The following is a 23248-nucleotide window of genomic DNA, read 5'->3' on the forward strand; positions in this document are numbered from 1 at the left end:
TTTAATTAATATTAATAGTTTATTATTTAATTCTTATCAAGGTGGAATATTTTATCCATGTGGAAAGTCACGTGTCAAGGTTTTTTCAAATAAAAGAGAGTGCATTACACACACCACTGATGTGTGTTTCTCAAACTAATAAGTGATAGTTTAGGTATGAAACTCAAAAAAAGGAATAGTTCAAATGTGTTTTTGACACTTACCTCTATATAAATTAATCATTTTAGATAATCATAATCATTCTCAATTGAAACAGGTATAATGATTTACGCCTATAATTTGATACAAACATATTAGTAATATGATAGATTTTTACCACTCGACTAATTTGTACTTGTGCTATATATACATCCATTAAGAAGGTAATTAAATTAATTCCTTTTATTTTTACCCTTTCACCTTTTTACTATTTTAATAACTCGAACCCACCATTTAGAGCATGAGGTGAAAGATGTTTACTCCACAACCTATATTATCAGTAAATTAATTCTTTTTTACTCTTTTGACAACTCGAACCACAACCTTAAGGTAGGAAATAGAGGCTAATTGTTGCTTCTTGTTAAAACAACCTATTTTGTTGGTAAACTATTTTTTTTTCTTAAACTCCTCTTTGTAGGTTTCACCTTTTCTACTTTTTTTGACGATTCACGTTCATAATCTTAAGGTGTGAGATTCGAACGTATATTTTTAGAGGAGAAAGTAAAAATGTTTATTACTTATCATCTGAACAACCTCTTTTGTTGGTAAACTAATTTCTAGTAAGTACAATTTTTCTCGTATTTTTTTTCGCCTATTATATAAGTGATCGGATCGTATAAATATAAAAAATAAAAAAAAGGATAGAAACAAAAGGCGCTATAAAGCAACGGTATCTTTCATTCTACTCAAAAGGCAAACCCAATCCCCTCCCTAAAAATAAAATAAAAATTCGTACACAAATACCTCTAATAAAATCAAAATCTTTTTTAACGTTCAATATAAAGCAACGGTATCTTTCATTCTACTCAAAAGGCAAACCCAATCCCCTCCCTAAAAATAAAAATAAAAATTCGTACACAAATACCTCTATAAATCAAAATCTTTTTTTTACGTTTCAATATAAAGCAACGGTATCTTTCATTCTACTCAAAAGGCAAACCCAATCCCCTCCCTAAAAATAAAAATAAAAATTCGTACACAAATACCTCTATAAATCAAAATCTTTTTTTTACGTTTCAAACTAAAAAAAAACTTTGTAAATTCCCTTTTTTCTTACTCTATCAATAAATTCATTTTTCTCTCCATAAAAGAATAATTATCATCTTTATCACTACTTATTTTCTTCTTATACAACACAAATTTTTAATTTTTTTTTTGTATATTCGTATAGCATATGAACAGAATTGAAGTGGAATTGAATTAAAGGTTAGTTTTTTGATGATTTTTTTCTGATTGATTTGTGATTAATTCCTATTTTCATGATTTTTAATTATTATTTTTTCAAGTTTGCTGATTTTTTTGCTGAATTGTTTTATGCTAAAGTTTCGAATTACTTCGTCAATAGGGAAAACGTGTAAATGGAGTAATTGGTGGTATATAGTATTTTTTTAATATATATATATTTTTTTGTATTTGTATGGTTTTAGTGTATTTTGTTTTATTTTTATGGATTTTGGCGGGGAGAGGGGTTGAGGAGGAGGATTTATTTATTTGTTTGTAATTAAAAAGTTAGAAATTAAGTTTAAAATATTTGTTTGTATTAGTTGGTGATAAATGAAGAATTAGACTGAAAGTTGAATTTTTGAAAGTCAAATGTAGAAATTAGAATTAGGGATGGCTATAGGATGGAAGAAATTTAGAACAAAAATGTTTGATGGTTGTTTTAGGGGTAAATAAAATTGACATTTTTTTATGGTGATTGTGGGAAAAGAATGAATTCATTTAAGTTGAGCTAAGGGTTGATCGGAAATAGTCTCTCTATCTTTGAGGTAGGGGTAGCATCTGTGTACATCGTACCCTTCTCAAACCTCACTTTGTGGGACTACACTGAACTGAATATGTTGTTGTTAAAGTGAATTGGATATACTTGGTAAAACTTAAAATGTAGTTGATGAGAATATTTTTCGTAAAGAATTGTTTTTTACCCCGGTAAGTTGTTGGATATAAAAGTAGGTGATATTTGGTAATTGCAAAAAGTGGTGGATTGGGTAAGAAGATGGTATTTTGGTGATATTTCTGAGTAATAAAGGTTGACATATTAATGAAACAAGTAAATATGGAGTATGAATTAGAATATTTGCCAAGAAAAATGACTTCTACCCGTAGGTAATAGAAGTTATTTTCCTGTTTTGGTAAAAGATTATCTCTTTCTGAACGGATTTTCTATAATTCAAGGTCAGGAAAATACTGGAAAATGATATCATCATGAGAAACTGTTTTTTTGCAATACTGAACAATAACTTTTAGGTAATTAGGCTGGTGAGCCAATGACATTAAAGGTTAAGTTGGGGTCGGGCCAACTTCCCAAACACTTGCTTTACATTCACGTCTCAGTCTATGCGACTGTCCCTAAGGAGGGGTTTCCATTGGCTTGATCCTCTTGTTTCTCTTTTCATGCTTTAGTTCTTTATCAAGGTACGCTGTCGTTGGTATTCCCCAGAAATGTTTTACGAAAGTAAAATGCTTCCTAGATAAACTTATTAGTGGTCTATACCAGTCGGTGTTGTATAACAGTAGTGCTGGTAGGTTGCAGTGGTGCTTCGTGATAATAACAAGTAATAAGAGGAAAATAATGTTTGATATATTGGTAGGGACTGTGGTATGGAGAGGGATAGAATGTTTTTTAGCAATCGAGCTGGTGGCTATATTGTCTAGCTATAGTTCCTATTGAACAATTATTGTGGTACCATCACCAGGTTTGGGTATAAAGAAGTACAATTGCGTGAACTTCCATTCCAACTGAAAAAAACAAAAATCAGAATTATCTTAGCCTTCTTAGCTGAGCCCTGCATTAACGTGCTCTATTCAGGTACAAGTGATTGAACCAATTTAGGGGTGAGAGACGTTTTTGACTTTGGCAACTTTTTCTGAAAGGTATAATGTCGTGTGAACCGGAATATGATGCTGCTCGTGGGGTTCTTAGTTTTCTCGATGTGGACCAACTTTTTAGTTCCAACTATTACGGTGACAGTACACAGCATGACATTGAAATCTGTCATGAACAATATTCCACAGAAAACCCTTATCACCCATCATATTGCAACGTTGACAATGATGAGGTTATTGCTCATGCTCTACAAGAAGAATGGTCAGAGTTGTACATTACAGAAGATGCTCAATCTTCACATGCAGATGACCAGTACTTGCAAGCCTCCACTGGTGTACAGCATTGGCATGGTTCTCCAAGGGAGTACTATGCTGGTATATTTCTTGTTTTCAATTTTGGGATTGTCTCTCGAGTTCAAACATTCGCTAATATGCATATGATTCACAGGGCATGATGCTGGCGTCAAAGCTAATGATGTAGGGCCTTCAAGTTCTTGCTCTAGTCCTGGAGACAGATCATACGATGGAGAAGAGTATACTTACACATTGGAAATACAAGATGAATTTGAGATTGATGGAGAAGTAGGGAAGAGAATAAACCAGCTGAGTGCTATTCCTGTAAGTGCTGTCTGTTAGTAAATTGTAGAAGCTTTGATGAGCTTGAAATTCCCCTCTTATTTGGGACTTTCATTGTAACTTTTTGAGTGTCTGCTTTGTGCAAGTATCGAGACAACTAATTTACTTTGTGTATGAGGACTTGTATGGTGCTCTGTACCTGTGACCATTTACTTGGCACTGGTTGCATATAGGTTTAGCTTTATCGAATTAATATCATCAGATCAGTAGCCTCTTAAATAAGCAGTCAACCAGCTACCCAATTATTTTTATTCATCTGGATACCGCCTGTATTATATTAAAGGATATGATAAACCATATTCATTTTTTCAAGAATAAGTACTTGATAAAGATAGACTTTTTGTGTGGATATACCTTCTTGAATGTTTCTTTAGTTTCTTATAACAATTTGTATTATTAACCGTGCAGCATGTTCCTAGAATAAACGGAGACATACCTTCAGTCGATGAAGCAACATCTGATCACCAAAGGCTGCTAGATAGGTATCTCCTGATCCCTCCGTCTTAGGTTTTCAAGTGAACATTTTTTTTTTGTTTATGAAGAACTTAATGACATATTTTCTAAAGGTAGTGCTTTGCTTAATTCTCTCCAAAGTCCTGAGAACTTTCAAGCTAATGAAATAAAGCTTCACTGCGAGAAATGTAAACCTGTCTTGATAGCGATCTCGTGTCTCCAGAAGCCTTTCTGTGTCTTCTTTTCTTAGGTTTTTCCTTCCTTTATTAGTTGCCTTTCTAATTCCTGGTGGTTCCTACTGCCTGCTATTCGAAAAGTAACACCCAACTCCTGAAGCATTTTAGAAAAAAGCGAATCAAATAGGAGAGTTGGGACTTGAGAAAAGCACAGGAAGCAATTGGTGTGCATTGAGCAAGCTAGCCTTCTGTTGCTTTGTATACTTATGAAGCACATTCAAGTAGATATTGCCAACTCTCTGTCCATAAAGTCACAGGACACCATGAATGTGTTTTTTCTTCTTTTTTTTCTTTTTTGTTTTACTCCACGTAAGTATAATTTCAAGTTGATATTTTTTCTAATTCAATTGATTGGTAATATTATTGCTCTAAGTTATTTTCTGCTAAGCATCCCATGCTCTGGTTTTTCTAACTTCAGGTTGCAATTATTTGACTTGGTGGAGCACAAAGTGCAAGGGGATGGAAATTGTCAGGTTACCCTCTTACCTGGTTGATTTGTGTTGTAGTAATGATACCAAACTGTCTAGATGGGACTTTCATGAGTTTATTTTAAGTTGAAGCTAAATATTTATACTTCCGTTTCTCAAATGACTTGTGGCAAAGTTATTAATCATACACAAAAGAAGGCACCACAATTGTTTCAAGTTTGTATTGAGAACTCAAATGAGATATTGTTGGGCTGCTTGCCCTGCCAAATTATTATAATTAGTCATGAAATGTCAATAGTTAGAAAAACGGACAATTCAAATTTTCTTAACCTTCTACTTTTATGGGGTTTGGAAACTTGGCCCAGTTTTCCTTCTGTGGGATAAGTCTTCTCCTGGGGATCTAAACTTGTTGAAATAAGGTGACATCCTATATGTTTCTTTTGCACATCTACTGACCTGTTCACTTTTGTTCCAGTTCCATGCTTTATCAGATCAATTCTATCGTGGTCCAGAGCACCACAAATTTGTCAGACAGCAAGTAGTCAATCAGGTGCTTGTTTAAGTGAATACGATTATCTTCTTTTTGATACTCTGGTTTCATACTTGAATTATTTCAAAAATTCGAATGCATTTTACTAAGTGGGTTTTGTAAAATCATTTGGTCTGATCAGCTTAAAGAACATCCGGAGATATATGAGGGGTATGTCCCAATGGCATATGATGAATACTTGAAGAGGATGTCCAAGTAATTAGCATACCTTTGTTTCTCTATGTTGAAACCTCTTCTCTCCATAATCTAAATCTGCTTTTATTTTGGTCGAACCAGGAATGGGGAATGGGGAGATCATGTTACGTTGCAGGCTGCCGCTGACTCGGTATTGATTATTGCCCCTTACTTTGCTTCCTTGAATTTTTTTCTCTCCATAATTTGAATGTCCTGGTCCTGGTATAGAGGCATTGGATATCCAAGTAGCTTGTTAATTGCACGTTGATGGGTACTGAGGAAGTAACATGCTTCTATATAATCTTTACTCGTGGTCCCATAGTTGTTCATGACTGCATATTAACCATTTATTTTTTAATGTGGAAGAAAATGCATGTTCGCGTCCCTCCATCTTGTATGTCCTTCTTTCACTCTCTGTTATGTGTGGTCTTGATGCATTTTTTCAAGATTTTGCTTGTGGTGATATTAGATGAGAATGCATTGGTTTGTGAATGAACTTATTTATGTTGCTCATTGACTGTCTTTTTGCCTTGTGGGCAGTATGGCGTGAAAATTCTTGTTATAACGTCATTCAAAGACACATGTTACATTGAGATCCTTCCGAAGAATCAAAAGTCAAACAGAGGTAACTAGTTCTCAAATTTTCAATTGCTTTTACCTTTCTGCAAAGTATCCTCTATTTCAACTAATGTGATTGAACAAGTTTTGATTTTTAAAAAAAGAAAAAGAATTTGGAAGTGAGAGTGGCATGGCTCCTAATTCTCAATTTCTGTTCTTCTTAATTACAATTTCACAATGCTGCACGTACTTCCTATTTGCAGTTAAGCATGTTCTCTGTTAGGGGAAGTAATTATTCTTTGACTAGCCACTTTCCTCTTTTTCAATGGAATAGGATTGAGAGGGGGGATCGCGAGTCATGTGGAGAATGCAAATAGTATCTTTTTAATCCTTGGAACGAGCATTCCTTTCTATTCTTAGAGGCATAAATTTGTTAACTTGAACATATTGAGTGAGTAGAAACAATGGAAAGTTTGAAGGTTTAATGAATAGGGACAAACTTAAAACTTTATATTGGTTACGCATGCATGTTATATTTTCTATGCTGTGTTATACTTCATACCTCTACTAACTATGAAAACAAGTGTAGACATCTCAAAGCAATGGATACTGTAAATCTGGATATTGCTCGGAACAGGACTCGAAGTATGTTTTTTTTTTTTGTACACGTGCATTTTGTGGGGGTCATGGTGGCTACAAACTAGATGAAAGAGCAGTGTTTGAAGTCTTGATATCTTGATTCCGTCAAAGAAACTGAATTGCTTCTCTTGTTCTTCTCTTGGTGCAGTCATATACTTGAGTTTTTGGGCGGAGGTGCACTACAACTCAATCTACCCTCAAGGAGGTAATTACTTTTGTACATTCTTCCCCTCTTTTCATATGATTTGTCTTAGCATTTGATAGTCTATAAAAAGGAAGAAAATGAAGATCTTGAAAAGCTGGAGGGGTACATGCACAGTTCCTGAATTAACATATACTCCCTTCCTTCTCGTTTACGTGACACTATTTTCTTATTATTAGTCTATTCCAAAAGATCGACAGTTCTATATCTTGAAACAATTAACTGTGTACTTCAATTTCACACCTAATCAGAAATGTTATGGTATGTCATCTTAAAACCACGAGTTTCAGAATTCTTCATTTCTTTCTTGAACTGTGTTTTGATTCAAAACTATGTCACATAAATTGGGACGAGGGGATGAAGGGAGTATTTTTATCACTTGCTTTCTTCATTTATATTATCCTAATACTGTTAGTTTAATGTTGTATTCCCAGACTTCCTGCCATGTGATGATTTTAAGAAGAAGAAGAAGAAGTGGAGTTTCTGGAACAAGCATTAAGAGTTCTTGACCTGTTTATTCAAGCTAAACACTACCTACATGCAATGGCAACATCCCGGCTACGGTACAGAGATTCCGGGTCAACAATAACAACTATGCCTCAATCCCGAGCAAGTTGGGATCAACTAACTTTGCATTATTTTTAAAATATGATAAATAATACTTGCTTTATATTCTTATAATTATTCACATAATTATTAAAATATAGTACTAGTTTGTTCTAAGTTGGCATACTAAGATCATATTGTTATATTCATATCTTGTTTCTCTTCAAACATTGTGCTCCACTTGTACATTTCTCCAGTTAGCATAATGGCATATACAAATTAAAGATTTTCCAACTCTCACCTGGTTAAATTAAAGAGTTACTAAATATAAGAAATTTTTTAAATATATTAATTACGGTAAATATCTTATATGTTTTCCAATTGAAAAAGTCACATTGTAAGAGAAACTATGCGTATCTACAATTTGAAAAGTTATTTATGAAAGATAAAATGTATCCTTCATACCTCCTCACAACTACTAGCTATCCATCTAATCCACGATAAACGATAAAAAAATAAAAGGGAATAAATTGAATGAGGTTATTAACATTGAATCATCATAAGAAACTGACTAGCCGACTCTTCTACCTTTCAGCGAGTCGAAACAAAACATGTAATATAGCTATCAAAACAAAACATGTAACATAGCTAAAGAACTAGAGAGCTAGAGTAATACTTGTAACGAATAAAGATTAATTTCACTTTCAAATAAAATCGTATAGTTATTATAAAAGAAGGATTATGAATTCACAAATAAAATTTGATATATCATAAACTCATTAATTTCAAAATACAAATTTTCATTCCTATTTTAATATTTCACCCATTCAAACTTAACATAAACTATTAAAATGAACAAAAGATTCAAAGAACATTACATTTTGAGTAAATGTAACAACTTCCTTATCCATGAACAATAATATATATTTTTACAAATACAAAAAGAGAGTTACTACTAATAAAATATATATAAAAAATTAACATTTAACCCCTAAATTAACCTATTTTACTAAATTCCCCAAAACCCAAAAAGTTGGACCAATCTTTTAGATATAGCAAAAAGGGACCTACAAAAGTCTAGTAACTGACACATTTAGTCCAAAAAAAGCTGCCATTAGTCTATAGCACAAAAAGATAAGGATTAAAACTTATCCATATCTCTACTGTTTCCCATCTTCTCCGGCGACTTTCTCCTCGCCCTCATCGGCGGTCACCGGCTGTAAAAGCAACGCCGTAAACGGCATATGTCGATACGCATTGCCGGAAAATTCCAACGACGGTTGGCACAAATCAAGCCGGCAATTTGGCTGTGATTGCGGAGCCATAGAGAAAAATCCACCACCTACCGGAAATCCAGAAACCGGCGTAGCTCGTGTTAACGGAGCTAAAACCGACGGTTGTGATTGAGACAACGGTATGTTTTCCGACGTCGTAGTGACTTGAGTCGCCGGAATCGTACCTGTTCCTGTAGCAGCGATGATTGATGGTTCAGCATTACGGAGAAGCCACTCTATCGTTTCTCCGTCAGTCCTATGACCTAGTTCCTTCGTTAATTGAAAAACACGCGCCGCGCATAACGCCGGCATCCTTACGCGCCGTCCTCTTCCATTGACCTTTGTATGTCTGTCTTTGCTGGATGAAACGGATAACGCATTCCTCTTCTTCGTCGGAACCACTGCAAGGGCAGTTTTGTCATTTGCTTCTGAGTTAACGCTACCGTTTCCGGCGCCGGAGATTGCACCGGAAACGACTATTTCTGAACCCATTTTTAGGGTTTGTTTTAAATGGAGGGAAAAGTAGTACCTTGTGCTTTAGGGATGAATTTCGATTTTTGATAGACCCCACAAAAAGGGAAAAGAGTTTTTATAGGAAAAAAATTGATGTGAGAGTTTCTGTATCTTCTTGGAAAGTGTGTGTACTGAAATGGCCCATTAAGCTTCATGGGCCCAATACTGTGTTGTGGGTTCCACTTTAGACAATTATTCTTTTTTTTAAAATAAAAAATTGTTTGGAAAATAGAAAACAAATTTGTTGAAATAACAACATAGTAATTTATTTTTTGGGTTTTATGAATAAGGGGATGAGAGAAAAGAATGCATATATGAAGATTTTGTATTTGTGAGTGTATGAAAAGATAGTTAAGGTTATAGTTATGATATTAAGGAAAATTTAACTACTACAAAGAAATGGTGATCTCGTTTTGTTTGTTCAGGAGGTTTTTGAATTATTTTTTCTAGTTAGATAACGAGTGATTACTTTAGTTAGAAACTCATATTTTAAATAGACGTTTGGCCATGCGATATCATATCACGATATGGTATCGTGAAATGGAATCAGCGTTAGGACATGCGATTTTACGCTGATTTCATCTCATGATTTCATATTCTCCAAAAACCATGATATGAAATTATATGGAAATTTCATATCATGATTTGAGATATTTTAATACAAAAATTGATCAACTAATTTATATTTTGTTAAAACAATCCCACATTTATATCTACTAACAATTTATTTCATATGTAAATAAAGTTTATTACATCATTACTTTTTAAAATTTATTATTCTCACCGACATAAAATTTATTATTCTCACCAACATATAGTCTTATGTGCTTGTGATTTTGATGTGCGATTTACCTTTGTTGTTGTTGGTTGGGAAGGTACTGCACGTGATAGTAAAGTACTTGAGAATGCACTTGTTGAACCAACGTCACAGCTTCCATTTCCACCACATGTAACTTTAAATTACATCCTTAGAATAAATATTATTTAGTTACACAAAGCTGTCTCATTTACGTCACATATGTTTTTAGTAATTCTTTATAAAATGTTTGTTGGTAGATAAATATTATGTCGTTGATGCTGGTTTTCGAAACACAAAAAGGATTTTTAGCTCCATACAAAGGACTACACTATCATTTGCAAGATTATCGAGGAGGTGAAAGAGAGCCTCAAAAATGCCAAAGAACTGTTTAATTATAGGCATTCATCTCTGCGCAATGTGATTGAACGGACTTTTGGAGCTTGGAAAAATAGATTTAGAATACTGAAACAAGGCATGAACCATTATGATATTGATACACAAGTGAAAACTGCTATAACTTGTGCAGTGTTGCATAATTATTTGCGAGAATACCAAAGTACTGATGAAATATTTATGGTCTATGAGCATAGAAAATATAGTTGTGGATGATATTGACCAACAAATGGCTCAAAGTAACAATGTTGGTTCATCTTCTCGGTCACATGATCAAGAAATGCAAGTTCAACGTGAGGAAATTGTCCGTACTATGTGGGATGATTATATTAAAGACTAGTACACTACAATTTATGTTATTTTTATTTTTTATTAAATTAAAGTTAGATGAAACAATTACTTAAGTGGAGAACAAATAGTTTTGTAATAATTTATTATGTGATTTTATAAATTTTTGTTTATTTGATAAGATTGAATAAACAATTGGGGCTATTTTAATAGTTTTACAACTTACGGGATTTTTATGTTTATGAGAAAATATACGACAAAAAAATTTCATACCGCATGTCCAAACAAAACTTTAATTTCATCTCATGATTTCATATCGCATGGCCAAACGGCCCCTAAATTTAATGATCTTAATAAATCTCCTACTATAGTTTGTCTTGGATGATTGGATCAATTTAAAATTATTTTCAATTTAATATAGTTGTATAACCGTCATAAATCCTATTGTATTCATTGAAATATATCGACTTTGTTATACCATTTCATTATAAATAAATGATCATATCATAGATTCATTGAGATTTTGAAAATATAAATATGATTAGAATGAAAACAGTAATTCTAGTCGCCATTTGTATATCTCGTTTCCTTGTAACACTAATTAAAAGCGACTGAAAAATGAAACATATATTCTTCGTTAATAAATATATGAGTATAGGCTGAAGGACTGATACTATTCAATTCTCGCTTTAAATTTTGATTAATATGAATGTATTATTTATTAGATTTTTTACAAAAAAATAAATGTGCTAAAACATTTATTGTTTTAGAAAATAAAAAAGATTTTATTTTTTCCCTTCAATTTTATCTTGCTTTAATGGTTGTGGAGAAGGATTGATATGAGGTTATGGAAACCATGAATTATATTATAAAGTTAATTAGATAGTTAAGCATTGTCTCTTGACTTTCACTTATTGTTACGTGTTATTAGTCATAACATTACTTTTGTAATTTCTTATGTTTTGAGTTTAGTTAGTATCTATTTTACTTTTTGTATTTCAATTATTATCTTATTATGACTACTGTTTAGATTGATGTGTCAAGTTGTTTATAGTATTTTGTCATTACTTCTTTATTTTTGCGTTTTTTTTCTCTAGATTGTTTTGACTGTGGGTCTATTGAAACAATCTCTCTATCTCCAAGTTAAGGATAAAACCTGCATACATTTTATCCTTTCCAAACTTTACTTTATGTAATTACACTGAATTGCATTTTTTTTATGGGTAATGAATAGAGTAAAAGATTAGCAATATTATATGGTAAAAGTGTATTAACAATGTTACTTCCCCTAAATATGAATAAATAAACAATGTCCAAATTAGTCATTCTAATTAATTACTTTGCTTGACTGAAATGAGTAGACAATGTTGGTATTTGATATGATTTTGGTTTAATTATGAGAATTTAGATTTTAAGAAGTTTTTTGAAAGGTAAATAGGAGAGAATATGTATTTGGATTACACTTGAGAAAAATGTGTCTGACGAATACTTATGGTATTTTTTTAAAAAAAAAAATCTAATGGGAATTTTATTCTATTTAAAATATCTTTTGACTTGATTCTTGCAAAATGAATAACTTATCTAATATATATAATGAGAAATACACCATGATTAATGACTAACTTATCATATTTTGCATCTCTCAAATCTTACCTCCATTATGAATTTTACATCATCACAATTCAAATATTCAACTATTATAAAAGGAAATCAAATTTTCTTGTGTTATATAAATTGTTAGATATTTATAATTACACACTAAAAATTATAATTATATCAAAAGGCAAATAAACCTCACTCATATATAATGTATCAAAATATTTTAATTTTATAATTTGAATTATATCATGTGAAAAATTGAAATTAAAGAATCGTCAAAAACTATACTAATTAGAGTACTACTATATTAGTATGATTTATGACAATGGCATGTTTTAGAAAAAAAGTAAAAGATAGAGGGGTATTACAGTAAACACAAGATAAAAAAATCTCATCCTGTTGGGTTTTATCAAATTCTTGAGGCAAAGAACAAGTTCAAACATTTGCAAAAGCCATCACTTCCATTCATCTTCAATCTTCAATCTTCAAATGAAGCTTTTTTAATTCAAGAAAATACTCATGCTAGCACTAAAACCCCTCTTAATTCTGAAAAAAGATATCTTTTTTACACCCCAATTACCAGAAAAATAGTTATATATAGTGAAGAATTTCACAAGATAGCTTAGCTTAAGCTATGGAGGCTGCTGGAAGAAACCTTCTTTCTTCACCACCAACTTTTTCTCAGAAAACCCAACTCAGAAATTGTTCTTCTTCAGGTAAATTGTTGAATTATTGGATGAATTTTGTCCAAATGGGGATATAATAGAATAGTGAGGAATGATATTCATATAGCTGAATTTAACTAGTTTGGATGAGGGTAATTGTTGTTATCAATGCAGCATTGAGTTCTCACTGTTTCTGCATTCTTGGTTCTTCTAGTGTAGTAGCATTTGCATTTTATTGATATTTGTGGCTTTAGTTTTGTAAAGTTAATGCCCTTAGTGAGCACCAAGGTGTGGCCTAGTGGTCTATGAAGTGGGTTGAGAACGATGATGTCTTAGGTTCTACTTCCAATAAAGACAGAAAAACACTAGCTGATTTCTTCCCATATGCCGTAGCTGGTGGGAGGTGGCAGGTAAAAAAAGTTATTGCCTTTAGTGAATGAGGCGCCAAAGTTGCTGAATTAGCTATTTAGTGTGCTTTCTAGTTATGAGGATTCATATAGCCCAATTCAACTAGTTTTGATTGTAGAGTAATTGTTGTTGTAAATGCGTGGAGTCCCAATGTTTTTGCTTTTTTGGTTATTCTAGCATTCCCATTTATCAATATTTGTGGCTTTAGTTTTATAAAGTTAATGCCTTAGTGTTGAATTGCTGGAATGAAACTTGTCCAAATGGAGCAGAAATGAAGAATGGATAAAGAGGATTCATGTAGCCGAACCCAGCTAATAGATTGAAGGGTAATTGTTGTTGTAAATGTGTTCAAATTCTCATTGTTTTTTCCTTTTTGTTCTTCTAGCATTCCCATTTATCAATATTTGTAGTTTTAGTTTTATAAAGTTAATGCCTTTAGTGAAATGTGTTGAATTATTGGAATGAAACTTGTCCAAATGGAGCAGAAATGAAGAATGGATAAAGAGGATTCATGTAGCCGAACCCAGCTAATAGATTGAAGGGTAATTGTTGTTGTAAATGTGTTCAAATTCTCATTGTTTTTCCTTTTGTTCTTCTAGCATTCCCATTTATCAATATTTGTAGTTTTAGTTTTATAAAGTTAATGCCTTTAGTGAAATGTGTTGAATTATTGGAATGAAACTTGTCCAAATGGAGCAGAAATTGAGAATGGATAATGACAATTCATTTAGCCAAATCCAACTAGTTTAAATTGAAGCATACTTATTGTTGTAAATGCGTTGAAATCCCGTTGGTTTTGCCTTCTTGATTCTTCTAGCATTCCCAATCATCGATATTTGCAACTTTAGTTTTATAATGTTGATGCGTTTTATGAAGTATGTTGAATTTTGGAATGAAACTTGTCCAATGGAGAAGAAATGCAGAACAGATAGTGGGGATTCATATAGCTGAATTCTGTTAGTTTAGATTGAAGCATAATTGTTGTTGTAAATGTCGAATTCCCACTGTTTTTGGCTTGGTTTGTCTAGCACTCCAGTTATACATGTTTGTTACTTTAGTTTTATAAAGTTAATGCCTTAAGTGAAATGTGGCATTAACTTGATTAGCTTGATTTAATGTGCCTCTAGATTACTTCATTGTTATGATATTGATGCTAGATTGTTACTTACTCAGTTGATAGAAAAGACCATTAATTCTATATTAAGTGACCAGTGTTGGTGGAAGACTGTTGTCTCATTTTATGGTCTTGGGAAATCCTTGACTCATGAGCTAGCTTTTTGTGTTGAGTTATGCACATGCATTTTTGAATTATCTAAAAGGTTTTTCTTGAATAATCGGGATCTGATTATGCTGTTCTGTCAACAAAAAGTTTCCATCTCCCACTATATTTCTGTTCTCTCCTTATCATTATTTTATCAGAACGACAGAGAACTGTCATTATTTGGTCAAAAGTCGCACATTCTTTTGTGTTATGCTATGATGGTCAGACTTTCCTAGCCTTTTACACAATATGGTGACTGTCACCAGCCACAGATTGAAGGTTCAATATTAAAATGGTTGATAATAGACATAAGAATTTAAGTATATTTAATTAAAATTGTTCTTCTTTAGGATTGATAATTGTAGATGCCATAAGAATTATTTTCTTAATCAGATGTCTTTGGTTTCATGTAATCACTTCTTCTTACTACAGAAGAAACAATGTGTTTCTAGTTTTAATAGCTTATGGGTATTGTCCATTACTAAAGACATCTATAAAATAGTAGGCTAGAATCCTGAATCCCGATGTGAAGTATTAAACTGTCTGCTAAGAGGGCTAACTATCTGAGATACCAGAAATATGCCAAAGTTGGCTAGGATGAATGATTGTTAGAAGGATAATCCCAAGAAATTAGGTGCAGTTTAGTACTACGTATTGCCATTTCAAAAAATAGTACTACAACATTGCTTCCTTAGAGGTGTTTTTTAATATTTATAAAGTAGGAGCCATTGACATATCTTGTTCCGCTTTTATGGCTGTAGCTTTCAATCATTAATGCAAATAATCCTATTTCTTAAGGATATATGTTTAATATTACATTATGAAACTTGCAGTTCTGATGCTTCATGAGCATGCTGCTCCTGTGCTTTCTTCAGTGCCACATGCTTATTTGGGTCGACATGTTCCTGCATCAGCTATCGGTCCGGAGCAGCAGTTTGAGAATCGGCTGCAATTGCACCTAGTAAAGGAAGAGAAAACATCCCTGGTGAGACTCTTGGAGTTTTTTTACTTAAGATTTAGAAACATTCAATGTTGTTTCATTGTATTATGGTTCTAGGTAGGTGGTAGCGATATTATATGCATACAACATTCTGTCTTATTCTGATCACTAATTTAAAGTGGCTCTGATTTTTCTTGCTGAAGGCAACAATAGATAGGAGGCTTGTGGATGCTGCATCCTCAGAATTGGAAGAGAATGATGCTGTTGATTCAGAGCAAAATATAAATGCTTTGCAAGTGCAGCTACTTCGTTGCCCTGGTCCATCATATTCGTAAGATGAAGTGATTACATCTGTTGATTTTAGTATCGTGTAAATAGCATTCTTTCTAGTGCAGTCATTTCATTAGTTCACTTTGTGGTTTTGCTGGTAGATTTCCCCCGTATTATCTGAAGGGAAAAGGACCATTATCTCCGAATAAGGAACCTCTTCACAGTAAGGGAGATAAATTAATGAACTTTGAACCACACAGCGTGGTTGCTCTCGCCAGAAAGGCTTTGTTGGCATCAAGAGAGGCAGCTTTATTAGCTGAAGACTCCAAATTACTTGATGATTCTAATTTTCCGAAGTATGTTCCTTTGTCCGTCTTGATAATATCCTTGTTTATTTTCATACCTGCTAGTAGTATTAGTATTATTTCGGTATTTTTATTATTTTACTATTTCTGTATTTCTCATTCTTAGTTTTCTATTGCTACTTGCTGTCTCTTATGCCTCTATTTTCTTACTATTGTGTTGTTTTCACTGCTCATGTCTTCATAATGTTGTGTTTTTGCTTTCTTTGAGCTGAGGGTCTCTCTACATGACAAGGTAGGGGTAAGGTCCATACACTCTGCCCTCCCCGGACCCCACTTGTGTTTTTGCTTATGTTTTCATTTTGACAGTTATCTTCAATCTTCATAACTTATCTCCTGTCTGATTGATTTCAGTTTCCTATCCACAAATTTGGTTGATGATAAACTGAAAGAGCAACGGACAGTAAGGTCAACACGTTTTACAGAGAGGCAGTCTAGAAAAAGGGGAGCTCCAAAGCCAACACAACAAGTTCAGGAGACAAATCGTTCAGGCAGGCCAGATGTGCGGAGAAAAGTGAACGAATCTATTGATCTAAATGATCCTCTTCGAATGTTCCTATGGGGTCCCGAAACTAAACAACTTTTAACCGCCAAAGAGGAGTCTGAATTGATTGTCAAGATACAGGTATTTTGCTCTTCTTGTCTCTGTTCCTGTAGAAATATTTTTTTCACAAAGAAAAAAGGAATTAAATCAATATCCGGTCATGTTTCAGATATCCATGAAATTACAAGAAGTGAAGCATCAGCTTCAGATTCAGTTTGCTCATGAACCAACGTCTGTTGAGTGGGCTGAAGCTGCAGGGATTACTTCTCGAGAATTGAAATCACAACTTCTTTCCGGCAAGAGCAGCCGTGAGAAATTAATTAATGCCAATTTGCGAATGGTGGTTCATATTGCTAAGCAATATCAAGGACGTGGTCTCAACCTTCAGGATCTATTGCAGGTAAATGGATATTTATGTACATAAGATACTCATCGTTTGTCCACTATTCTAAGTCTAAGATATGTTTGTATAGCTATGCTATGTCAAGGGTGTTGTCTGGCCTTCAGGATCTTGCATGTTTATGAACTTAAGATTTACATTCTTTGTCCCCATTTTGAGTTAGAATCCGGTGTTGGATAAAATGAGAGAAGGTTTGTTGAGATGGTATGGTCATGTCCTGCGTCGATCACTGGATGCACTAATCCGTAGATGTGAAACCATTGCGAGTGAAGGTGTTAAAAGAGGGAGGTAGACCTAAAATCAATTGCAGGAAGTTCTCTCAAAGGACCTACAATTTCTTCGGATTCATGCTCTGACTTAGCAAACGATAGGGCAAAATGGAAGGAAAAAATTTATGCAGGAGATGCCTATTAGTTGAGAATATGTTTTAATCGGCTTTTATTTAATATCCTACGTTTTTCTAGGAGTTGTTTAGCCTTTCAGAGGTTTATACGTCATATATTGTTGTGTTAGAATCCCGAAGTGTTTGGTTACACATTTGATTCTACAATTAAGTGTCAGAGATATTTTTTGGGAAGTGTGGTGGTGGTAAGGGGGGTGGGGGGTGTGCAGCTTGCTTAATCACTTCTAACATTAAGAAGATGCAGTTTTATTATATTGAGGTTTATCATTTATTACTTTACCAGCTGATGGATTGGGTTGTTGCAGGAGGGAAGCATGGGACTTATGAAAAGTGTCGAGAAGTTCAAGCCTCAAGCTGGTTGTCGATTTCCTACCTATGCATACTGGTGGATAAGGCAATCAGTTAGGAAGGCCATATTTCAACACTCTAGGACAATCCGTTTGCCCGTAAGGACCTCTTTTTTTCTATCAAAATGGCCTCTTATTGAAGCAAACCGTAACTTTCATTTGATGGTTTCTAAGTTCTTTCTACAGTTAATCTGGAAGCCTGAAAATGTTTATGAATGACCTTTATTCTATATCTGGATATCTAAGTAGCTGATCTGCACAAACTGGAATTGCAGGAAAATGTGTATGCGCTTCTGTCTAAAGTAAAAGACGCCAAAAAAGAATGCATTCAACAAGGCAATCGCTATCCAACCAAAGAAGACATTGCATCATGTGCTGGAATGAGTGTGGAAAGGTTGCAGAATCTGCTTTCAAATGTTAGAACACCTCTTTCAATGCAACAGTCAGTGTGGTCGGATCAAGATACTACTTTCCAGGTGATGATTCATTGCGCCACTTCATGCTTTCTTACTAAGTACGCAGTGATTTCTTTTCATTTGTCCAAGCCTTGGCTCCCCTCCCGATATTCCCTCTTTTCAGAGTCAGAAGGATATTACCCTATAATGTTTTTGTGGCTTGCATGTGATACTGATTACTGGCTAGTCCAAGGGGCTATAAAATCTGGTAGAAAATAGGTCTGTTGCAGAGGACTTAATAATTAGCAAGTGTTTTCCATGTTTACGACTTTTCTTTGCTTTCTGCAACCCTTTTTTAGAAACTCTTCCCTAGAACTTCTTGGCGCTTTAGACTATGTGCTATTGAATGTTCTCTTGCTTTCCTGCGAGGTAGGATAGGTGGGGTTATCGGGTACCTACTCTCTTACCAGTAGTATTAGCACTTTTCTCGTTGTTTCTTGTTCGTTGATTGTTGTTATCATCTGTGTTTTGTATGCTTCGGTTATTGCACTAGTTCGTTGTTGTTATTGTTCTTTCTCTGTAGCGCTATATCTCGTTGCTGTTACTGCATTTCATTTCTGCATTCTTTTTACAAATCACTTTGAGATGCTTTAGCCTTTACTTGAGTAGAGGATCTATCGGAAACAACCTCTCTATCTCTAGGAGGTAGGGGTAAGGTCTGCGTACACTCTACCTTTTCCAAACCCCACTCGGATACCCCGCTTGTCGGATTACAGGAAATTTTCGATCTTGTGTTGACGGTTGCTAAAGAGAGGATATCATTTTTTTCAATCCAGGAAATTACTGCTGACAATGCAATTGAAGCACCAGAACTGAGTGTGTCAAAACAACTTATGAGGCGTCACATACGCGGCCTCCTAAATGTCCTGAGTCCAAAGGAGAGGAAAATAATCCGACTTAGATTTGGCATTGGAGATGGCAAACCAAAGTCTCTATCCGAAATAGGCACTGTTTTTGGACTGTCAAAGGAACGAGTTCGACAACTAGAGACCCGAGCACTATACAAGCTAAAGCAGAATCTTAACAAGCATGGCCTCGATGCATATTCCGATTTACTCTTTTAGATCACAGTCTCTTCAATTTACGTAGCACGATTCGAGTCGGAGCTGTGGCTGATGTAGCAGATGTTACTTTGAAATCAACAGTACATACAAGTTGCTCACATCCTTTTAAGTATGGGGCAAACATTCAAATTCCAGCAGACACTAAAACACTAGGTGATTCTTCCCATCCATCCTAGCCTTGATGGACAGAGTTGCATGGTATATACCTATTGCTAATGGGAGGTGTCAGGTATCCCATAGAGTCAGTCGAGTCGAGGTGCATGAAAGCTGGCGTAGACACCCAAAAAAGAAGTAATGGGATAAATGTTTAGCTGTTTTTAGTTTTGCTTTACAAAATACTTGTGAACATGTTATTCCTGTTCTTACCCTTTTTATCTTGTAAAGTATCAAGTTGTAAATCTTTTCTTTCTTCATCCTGACATTTATTCAAATGGAAGTTTTTTTCAAAAAGTTGTGTGTGCAAATAGAAGTCCCACATTAACTAATATCTCAAATCACACATGAAGATAAGTTCATACTTAATTCTGTAATTATTATCCTTTATCTCAGGTATCAAACGATCCCAATAATTAAATACTTAGACCAATCATTGATCATGAAAAACAGACGCATCATTTTCAAATAGAAGAGAATTTAACAAAAATAAAATTTCTAAAAAAGAGAACTACCTCAACAGAGTCAAACAACTAACCCAATAGTGTTTATTTTTCAATAAATTAATTAATTAATGGAATCAGACAGCTGGGCACACTTTTGTTTACTATCCACAATAATAGACATTACCAATTTTATTGATAATAGTTTTATATTTAGCACAAGTTAATTAAAAAAAAGTGCAAGAGGTAAGACATAAAAGTAACATGTGTGTCTAGTTATTTAATTTTTTATAATTTTTAAGTATTTATTAGTGCATATTCAAAACTGAAGAGCGTAGATGTCAAATGATGTCAAGTCACTAAGTTCGAAAAATAAAAATAAAATATTTGAGATCTAAACTTGAAACCTTGAAACCTTGAGTAAACTTTAAATTCCTTAACTACTAAAGTCATCCTCTGATCATATCTTCAAAAGGTTCAAAATCTATGCATCTACATAGAAAAACTAAAAAAATACTTTATATATACGAGATAAGTTTTTACCAAGAAAAATTCAAACAAACCCTTCACTATATGATAGATCCGCCCCTGCGTTCATGTTTTGTGCCATTAAAAAATATGTTATTTATTCACGTGAATGACTTGAGATCAATCCCCCTCAATGCCTTTTGAATCGAGTCTGTCGCATAGGGCTTGTCTAGTGCGATTTACATTCCCTATGTGATTTGCAGGTAATTACACCTTGAAGGTTTACCTAGTGCGCACAAATTGCTCACCCGAAGAACAGAGGCTGGGGCAGAGATTATAATTGCTATGAGTTATTCTGAAGTTTCAAAAAAAAAAAAATCACTTTAGATATTTTTCACACTAGTACCCCAAAGAATAATTGAGCTACCCACCCACCCCTACTCTTGAAGATAAAGAAACATGTAGCTCTAGAGTCAAAGTTCACCAATTCAAAAACAAAAAAATGGCAAAAAAGCTTCATCCTCATGCCTTGGTAATTCCATGCCCATATCAAGGTCATATAAATCCAGCAATCCATTTATCCTTAAAACTTGCTTCAAAAGGATTCATAATAACTTTTATCAACACACAATTCATTCATTCCCAAATAACAAAAGCCCATTCACCTTCCTCCTCAGAGCCCGGGCTCGAAAATATCTTCTCTAAAGCCTGTGAATCTGGGCTTGACATACGTTATTTAACTATTTCCGATGGATTTCCGTTGGAATTCGATCGGAATATGAATTCGTTACCATTTTTGGAAGGTCTAATAAATGGATTTTCGAATCATGTTGATAAACTAGTTGGGGAATTAGTGAAAGAGGATTGTATTGATCCAATTAATTGTTTGATTGCTGATACTTTCCTTGTTTGGCCATCGATTATCGCAAAAAAATACGAGATTGTTCATGTTTCATTCTTCACTGAGCCAGCTTTGGTTTTTGCTCTGTATTATCATTTCGATTTGCTTGAAGAAAATGGACACTCTGGCTCTCATGGTGAGTTTTTCTTATACTGTATACGTTTAAGTCTGAGTTTACATATACATGAATACTGCTTGCTTGCTCTCTTTTTCTGATTGAAAAGAACTCGGTTTTCGAGATGGATGGATTCAGGATTTAAAGTTATGTTTCTAAGTCAAAATTAGATAAATACACTAAAAATTAGAAATTTTTTATTGGAAACGTTTTTTCGTGATGAATAATGTGTGGTGTGAATTTGAATTAGTAAAATTAAATATTTGTCGTATGTACACGTGTCACTTTGTTACGTGATGAGTGATGTCATCTCACAAGTCTTGTTAGAATATAGAATGAGACAAGTGTTGAAAACATCCCTAAACTTGACGTAAATTATTAGCTCATCCCCAATTATTGACAACCTTAAAAAAACTCTTCTACTTGACTAAATAAACTTAGATATACCCTGATCACCCTCGATTTGCCACAAGACATAGCAAGTGATCTCAAACTCTTGTATGACATGTAACTCTTAATAAAAAGTCGAGAGAAGGGTGTATTTCACTCATGTTGTAAGATCGAGAGTGTATTTAAGTTCAATTAGTCAATTAAATAAGTGTTTTTAAAACTGTCAATAGTTTGAAAATGAAACTAATAATTCACATTTGATTTAAGAGTGTTTTCAATATTCTCACGTGGAATTATTAAACTGATAATTTTCTTAAATAATTTTTTAACAGAAAATCGGCAAGATATTGTTGATTATATTCCTGGAGTTAAATCAATCAAATCAAGTGACTTGCCATCCTTGTTCCAAAATTCAGTGGTGCACCAATTAATCAACAAGGCATTTCAAGATGTTCGAAAAGCTGATATAATAATAGCCAATACTGTTCAGGAGCTCGAACTTGAAACCATCACATCGATTCAAGAAAACCACAAGTTCTACGCCATTGGTCCAATTGTGTCCGCAAATTTCACTAAACTAACTATTTCAAGTAGCCTATGGTTCGAGCACGATTGCACCCAATGGCTCGATGCCAAGCCTAGTGGTTCGGTCTTGTACGTCTCGTTTGGGAGTGTGGCTCTTGTCAACAAAGAGGATATTCTTGAATTAGCTCATGGACTTATGCTTAGTGAAGTTAATTTCATTTGGGTACTTAGGTTTAATGTTTTAGGTCAAGATGAAAATGATATTTTGCCCGTTGGATATAAAGAAAAAGTGAAGGATCGAGGGTTGATCGTGCCATGGTGCAACCAAACGAGGGTCATTTCACATTCAGCAGTCGGAGGTTTCTTGAGTCATTGTGGATGGAATTCTGTAGTGGAAAGCATTTGGTGTGGGGTGCCGTTGATTTGTTCTCCACTTGTCACAGATCAACTCGCAAATCGGAAATTAGTGGTTTATGATTGGAAAGTTGGAATCAATCTTCGTGACAAGGAATCGATCACGAGAGAGGAAGTAAGCGATAAGATTAAATATTTGATGAACGAAGAGACTTCAAGTAATTTAAGGAAGAATGTTGCACAAGTGAAAGAGACATTTCATGATACATTAGCTACGAATGGATCATCAAATGTTAATTTTAACAAGTTTGTTGAAGAATTGAAGATGAAGATTAGTTAGCTTGAGAGGATCTAGTCTTAAAACACTATATTCACGTGAATTTAAAGTAACTTTTATTTAAGTTGAATACTTAGATTAATATTGAACGGTGAAGTGTAAACTCAATTATTATTATTATTATATATATA

General features: G+C 33.9%; 4 protein-coding genes across 6 annotated transcripts; 3 read left to right on the forward strand and 1 right to left on the reverse strand.

The window, feature by feature from the left end:
* The first annotated feature begins 1119 nt into the window (after positions 1-1119).
* On the forward strand, positions 1120-7674 carry LOC102599183 (OTU domain-containing protein DDB_G0284757). Of its 2 annotated transcripts, none has more exons than XM_006354287.2 (11): positions 1120-1404; positions 3008-3399; positions 3473-3642; positions 4069-4142; positions 4768-4822; positions 5253-5327; positions 5449-5522; positions 5604-5652; positions 6042-6126; positions 6847-6903; positions 7335-7674. In XM_006354287.2, exons 2-11 carry the CDS (start codon positions 3078-3080, stop codon positions 7397-7399), a joined length of 1026 nt encoding a protein of 341 aa, XP_006354349.1. In that variant the 5' UTR covers positions 1120-1404; positions 3008-3077; the 3' UTR covers positions 7400-7674. The 2 variants fall into 2 exon arrangements, with proteins under 2 accessions (XP_006354349.1, XP_015167308.1); XM_015311822.1 differs by having other exon boundaries at positions 1232-1404; positions 3073-3399.
* A 635-nt stretch (positions 7675-8309) lies between these two features.
* LOC102599511 (transcription factor TCP11) lies at positions 8310-9430 on the reverse strand. Its single transcript, XM_006354288.2, has one exon. The coding sequence runs from the start codon at positions 9210-9212 to the stop codon at positions 8607-8609; it is 606 nt and encodes a 201-aa protein (XP_006354350.1). The 5' UTR covers positions 9213-9430; the 3' UTR covers positions 8310-8606.
* A 3327-nt stretch (positions 9431-12757) lies between these two features.
* On the forward strand, positions 12758-19881 carry LOC102599838 (RNA polymerase sigma factor sigF, chloroplastic). 2 transcript variants are annotated; one of them, XM_006354289.2, is made up of 9 exons: positions 12758-13028; positions 15480-15631; positions 15790-15917; positions 16018-16212; positions 16573-16843; positions 16932-17162; positions 17871-18011; positions 18188-18388; positions 19144-19881. In XM_006354289.2, the coding sequence occupies exons 1-9, from the start codon at positions 12947-12949 to the stop codon at positions 19429-19431; spliced, it is 1689 nt and encodes a 562-aa protein (XP_006354351.1). In that variant the 5' UTR covers positions 12758-12946; the 3' UTR covers positions 19432-19881. The 2 variants fall into 2 exon arrangements, with proteins under 2 accessions (XP_006354351.1, XP_015167309.1); XM_015311823.1 differs by lacking the exon at positions 12758-13028 and adding an exon at positions 13863-13927.
* A 1006-nt stretch (positions 19882-20887) lies between these two features.
* Positions 20888-23180, forward strand: LOC102600174 (UDP-glycosyltransferase 86A1-like). Its single transcript, XM_006354290.2, has 2 exons — positions 20888-21532; positions 22234-23180. The coding sequence occupies exons 1-2, from the start codon at positions 20998-21000 to the stop codon at positions 23118-23120; spliced, it is 1422 nt and encodes a 473-aa protein (XP_006354352.1). The 5' UTR covers positions 20888-20997; the 3' UTR covers positions 23121-23180.
* Positions 23181-23248: the final 68 nt, after the last annotated feature.

Source organism: Solanum tuberosum, unplaced genomic scaffold, assembly GCF_000226075.1.
Source record: "Solanum tuberosum cultivar DM 1-3 516 R44 unplaced genomic scaffold, SolTub_3.0 scf00177, whole genome shotgun sequence".
In the NCBI taxonomy this organism is placed as follows: Eukaryota; Viridiplantae; Streptophyta; class Magnoliopsida; order Solanales; family Solanaceae; genus Solanum; species Solanum tuberosum.

Excerpts from the sequence above, each read along its gene's own strand:
- LOC102599183 (XM_006354287.2), top strand. The coding sequence starts at position 3,078 with ATGTCGTGTGAACCGGAATATGATGCTGCTCGTGGGGTTCTTAGTTTT. Across the intron at positions 5,328-5,448 it reads GACAGCAAGTAGTCAATCAG|CTTAAAGAACATCCGGAGAT; the intron begins GTGCTTGTTTAA and ends TGGTCTGATCAG. Across the intron at positions 5,653-6,041 it reads TGCAGGCTGCCGCTGACTCG|TATGGCGTGAAAATTCTTGT; the intron begins GTATTGATTATT and ends CCTTGTGGGCAG.
- LOC102599511 (XM_006354288.2), bottom strand. The coding sequence starts at position 9,212 with ATGGGTTCAGAAATAGTCGTTTCCGGTGCAATCTCCGGCGCCGGAAAC.
- LOC102599838 (XM_006354289.2), top strand. The coding sequence starts at position 12,947 with ATGGAGGCTGCTGGAAGAAACCTTCTTTCTTCACCACCAACTTTTTCT. Across the intron at positions 15,632-15,789 it reads AGGAAGAGAAAACATCCCTG|GCAACAATAGATAGGAGGCT; the intron begins GTGAGACTCTTG and ends TTCTTGCTGAAG. Across the intron at positions 17,163-17,870 it reads ACCTTCAGGATCTATTGCAG|GAGGGAAGCATGGGACTTAT; the intron begins GTAAATGGATAT and ends GGGTTGTTGCAG.
- LOC102600174 (XM_006354290.2), top strand. The coding sequence starts at position 20,998 with ATGGCAAAAAAGCTTCATCCTCATGCCTTGGTAATTCCATGCCCATAT. Across the intron at positions 21,533-22,233 it reads TGGACACTCTGGCTCTCATG|AAAATCGGCAAGATATTGTT; the intron begins GTGAGTTTTTCT and ends ATTTTTTAACAG.